At 34.6% G+C, this 4,754-nt stretch overlaps 1 protein-coding gene across 1 annotated transcript in view; it reads right to left on the bottom strand.

Moving 5' to 3' along the window:
* Window positions 1–4,754, bottom strand: part of LOC108745436 (NGFI-A-binding protein homolog) — a 36,746-nt gene that overhangs the window by 1,507 nt on the left and 30,485 nt on the right. The window contains exons 5-9 of the mRNA XM_018481595.1: window positions 4,535–4,754; window positions 3,649–3,867; window positions 3,195–3,445; window positions 2,099–2,207; window positions 199–269 (exon numbers count right to left, since the gene is read on the bottom strand). The exon at window positions 4,535–4,754 is cut by the window's right edge and continues 24 nt beyond it. Coding sequence (XP_018337097.1) covers window positions 199–269; window positions 2,099–2,207; window positions 3,195–3,445; window positions 3,649–3,867; window positions 4,535–4,754 — 870 coding nt within the window. The remainder of the gene's footprint in view (window positions 1–198; window positions 270–2,098; window positions 2,208–3,194; window positions 3,446–3,648; window positions 3,868–4,534) is intronic.

Below are 4,754 nucleotides of genomic sequence, written 5' to 3'. Positions count from 1 at the left end.
TATATATATATATATATATAAATTTATTATATAATAATATAGATCTTAATATATTTTAATTTGTTGACTAAAAAGAATAATGTCTACATATTACTTGTTTATATTTCTTTTCTTTTTCTGTTAATTTCCATTAAAATCTTTATATATCTTTAATACATTGGGAAAAATGTATTGCACTTCAAAACTAAAGATAATCACCTCGACGACCTGTGTCTTCTCGTGATAGAATTGTTAATATCCGTCCCAGAACAGCGTAGATCTAACTCCTCCTGGAACAGTGAACTGCTACAGACAGTAGAAGTAGCAAATTGGATGCATGAAAGAAAGGAGGAAAAAAACAGAAGGGAAGTGTGGAAATGTGAGAGAGGTACGATGAAATGCGAATAAATAAATACGACTTGGGATACCAGGCGCAGAGTATAGATTCCAAGCAAGTCGTATCGAATGACTCAATCTTCGAAACGACTGATTTTTGCAATCAAATTTAACATATAATACAAAAAGAATTTCCGAATTATTTTTCCATGAAGAATTCCATATGTGTTATAATTTCAAATATCTATTGAACATGCAAATTGAAGATTTAGTGACAATTCATGCAATATAAGCAAAAAAAACCATAATCAAAATTAAAATTCAAAATAATTGCATTTATAAAATTACCAAATAACTCTCAGAAATGAAAGAAGAAAAAAATAGCTGTAATATGTAAACTCACTGTTTACCCTTTGTGATTACTGGGGATCCAGAAGACCCCAAAAAGGTGTGAGTCTTTATATTTTTAAGAGGTCTTTTTTTTAAAACTTAAATTCATTTATCCAAAATTCAAAATATCCTTTTTGCGCCTAGAGGCCGGATATTGTTCCTTGGACGTCACTATTTGCATTTTTTTAATATGTTAAAATTAAAAACTTTAAAAAGCTTTAAAGTTCAATAATTTTTGTGATTTTAAAGAACAAAAACTACAAATACGGCAATCAATTGAAATGTTGGGCTCATTTTGCCCCTTGTGTGATCAATATAAAATTCTTAGGAGATGTGACCACGAAAGGGTTAAGCAAAGATTTTAAGATATTAATAATTTGCATGCTCATGCTGCTAAATAAAGGCGAATTTTCACAAATTAAATTTAGGAAGCATAAATAAATAACAATAATTAAATAGAACGTTTTTTGTGATTCAATTTAAAATAGAGATTAAAATTAAAAAATTTAATTAAAAACTCTTAACTTTTTTACCAAGATATCAAAAGTTAAAACTTGATGTGATTAGAAAGATCGGAAATTATTTTAAATTTTAAAATTGATATAATATATATGTCTGATATTAAAAATTCAAAAAATTATGAAAAAGATAATATTTTATCACATTTGCGATAAGAACGAAAAATACAGATTGGTTAAAAATGTTCGAGTTAAAGAAATATCCTTAAAAAAACTAATGTTATTTGTTATCATTTTGATGTCATTTTGACGTTAAAGTTACGTGTCAACAGGACGTCAAAATGACGACAAATAATGTCAGCTTATTTGCTGGGGCGTTAATTGTGAAACGAATCTTTACATTGCTATTAACTTTGACAAGATTAAGCGATATAAACTTTGTTCTCATAATAATCTTACTATTTACGCATAATGCGCGAACAAGTAATTCATATATTGACTATAATCGTCATTTAGTGACACAAATTAAATTTATCGATTTGTTTACACACACATTGACTTTGGTTTTAGAAATAATGTAAATATAACTACTAAGTATCTATAATATAAGATTACACGACAAAGCGTCTCAGTACACGCTCTAGTTGCAAATTACGAAGGAAAGATTCAAGTAGATCTCTACTGCAATCAACGAACAAGTCATTCGATTTTGAGTCAATCAAGTGGAAGAAGCACAAGCCATGCACGTGCTTTTGCAACTATACTTGACCTTTTTCGTATCCATTCTGTTTCGCGCGTCTAAGTTAGTGCGGATGGTTAATGCGTGGCGATCTCTACGCGACGAGCGTACGGTTAATAATGATTAGCGGCCATGCGAGTGCGGCAGGTCACAGTGCACAGGGAACGATCTATTTCTGTGGATGAGATGATCTAACCTGCGTCGCGTCCTCACCCTCACCCTCACCCTCCAACTCGAGTTTTTGGCGTTTCGAGCGTTCGCCATCAGTCTCCTCCCCGTTCTCACGCGGCCTCGACATTGATAAGCTGTAATAACATCAAATGACTAAATAAATGCATTTATATAGATTGAATCACATAATCAGTCAAATTGAAAATAGATTTCTCAAATCCTATCGGAAATTTTCAGCCGGACACCAATAAGAACGTAACAGAATAGCTAATGGTGTATGATGGCGGATTGAAGTGAATGCAGAAGTGAATAAAATGTGCTACTTTGCAACTATTGAAATAATATTATACATACCATTTAAACGGTTAGATAAAAGTAATTAAAACATGATAAAGTCTGTTTCTGCTAATAATGTTCCGAATTATTGGCAGACTTCGCTAGCAGAATATTAGCTTGACGCGAACACAATTGATATAAATTCGCCACGATACTTATTCTGCTAGCATAACATTTTAATTATTGAGTTATTCAACAAGATTCAAGCCCATTCAAAAAGATATGATTAATTTTGCTAATTTAATTAGCACTAATAATATTTTTATCTACCAATATTCTCTAAGGTAAATTTTGGATCATCTGAAATTAGGATCAGAATAATTCTGAATTTTACCCTTATTTGGTGAAAATTTTTTTCAGAATTTTTCATATAATTTTTCAGAATTTCTCTATAATTTCATAATTTTCTCTTTTTTTTTATACGAATTTAAACATTTCTTAGAGAATCTACATCTTTTTTCAGAATTTTTCATATATGTTAATTATGAAATATCATAAGATTTTTATGATTTTTTGTAAGTATAATTTCTGAGGAAATGTTATGAAATCTAAAAAATTTAAAAATACTTTGTAAAAATTATGGGATGAGAAATTTCAGAATATTTCAGAATTCACTTGTATTATATATGAAAACTTCTAAGAGAAGATGTAAGCTTTCCGAATATTTCTGAGTATTTTTGAAAACTGTTCCAATTCGTATAAAAATTATGAGAAAAATTTTTACCAGGGTAAGCTTTCGAATTCGCAGATTCCATAAAAATAAGCGTAAGCCTACGTTTACTTACTATTGGCTTTTGGAGTAATGGTAACCGGAATCGCGAACGACACGACGCGCTAAAGGGAATAGCTCATCTCTCCTAGTGAGGAGGGCAGGCACGAATCTGCAGATTTGCGCCGCGGCCTCGTTCACCGACACCTCATGCAACGTCAAAGGCTTCTCCGGCTTTCTCTTGCAATCGAATCTGCCGTAAATCGCCGCGTACTTTCGGATTTCATCCATTTTGCGCGGATCACTATCGGACATCGTCATTACCATCTGCAAATGAAAATGCATTTTTTTTTTTAATATTTCATTGTGCTCGCGCTAGAATTTGCGTGAATTAAATTAAAAGCTGGGTCATCGCCGAACGTAACAATCTCATTAAGCGATCGTGTTTGAAACAGATGTTAAATTTTCCACGGATGTAACATCTAGCGATTAAAAACTAGCGTGCCTGCCGGTCGAAATTAACGAATCACCTCCAGCTTCTTGCAGAGTTTTTTCTTCACGTTGTGAGGTTTAGGATCGAGGGGCCTTATGGTAGCGACGAGTCTCTCCGCGGCCTCAGCGAGCCGTTGCACCTGTGACTGCAGGAGGGTCGGTGTTGGCTGCGTCGGGCTCGCAGGTGCACCACCGCCACCACCGCCACTTGGACTTGGCGTGGTTCCGCTGCCGCACGAAGACTCGCACGTTCCTACCTACATACGCAACAAAAGTGGAGCAATGAAGCGCGTAAAAATGGCACGAAAGCGAACGTTCGTCAGAAAACCCAGGTGCTTATACAATTATTTACGTATAATATATAATTCAATAAAAATATCTAAGGCCTGGTTCTACAAATATAAAAATAATCTCGGTTTAACTTATTATTTATCTTTTTCTAGAATTTTTCTTGGAATTAAAAAAAAAATAAATAGCAAGTCAAACCAAGATTAAAGTGAACTTTTACATTTATGGAACCGTGTCTAAAAAATGTTCAAACACTCATAACTTAGTTTCTTAAACATTTAGATAATATTATTCACAAATTAAGGAAGAACATACACCCAGACAGATGAAGAAGGTTCCTTGTACACATTTTTTTTTAATGAAAAAATTATTAACTCAGGTTTTGATCAATTCACAAAGATATATTGATGAGTGTAGTATCTATCGTAATAGTTGCTGACAAAGTGTATGTATAGAAGAGAAAACTATTACGATCCGTTCGTTTTATGTCGATGTAAAACATAGTTTTACGCGAATATAAGTTGGAGAAGCAAAAATCGGAAACTTCAACACAGTCGCTCGATAGTCTCTCGCACACTAATCAAAGAGACGATTTCCCTCCGATTTCATCGGCCTCGATCGAACGATGAATCTTACCTGTAACACATTGGGGCTATGAGTAGTCGTGTAAGGTAAGGACGTGTTCGGGCTCGGACTCTGGCGAAAGGTCGTGGAGGACGCCGATGCCGACACACTGGTGACCGGCACGACCGGGCTGGCGCTTCGGCAGGGCAGGGGTGTCAGCGGCATGTGGGGCGTTGTCGACACGTAGGACGTCGGTGTCAGGGAGGTCTGGGAGGTCGCGGCGAAGCCGGTT

The sequence above is a fragment of the Trachymyrmex septentrionalis genome, unplaced genomic scaffold (assembly GCF_001594115.1).
Source record: "Trachymyrmex septentrionalis isolate Tsep2-gDNA-1 unplaced genomic scaffold, Tsep1.0 scaffold14, whole genome shotgun sequence".
Classification (NCBI taxonomy): Eukaryota; Metazoa; Arthropoda; class Insecta; order Hymenoptera; family Formicidae; genus Trachymyrmex; species Trachymyrmex septentrionalis.
Note: the sequence above shows the minus strand (reverse complement) of the source record. Positions and strands in the feature narration are given on the sequence as shown.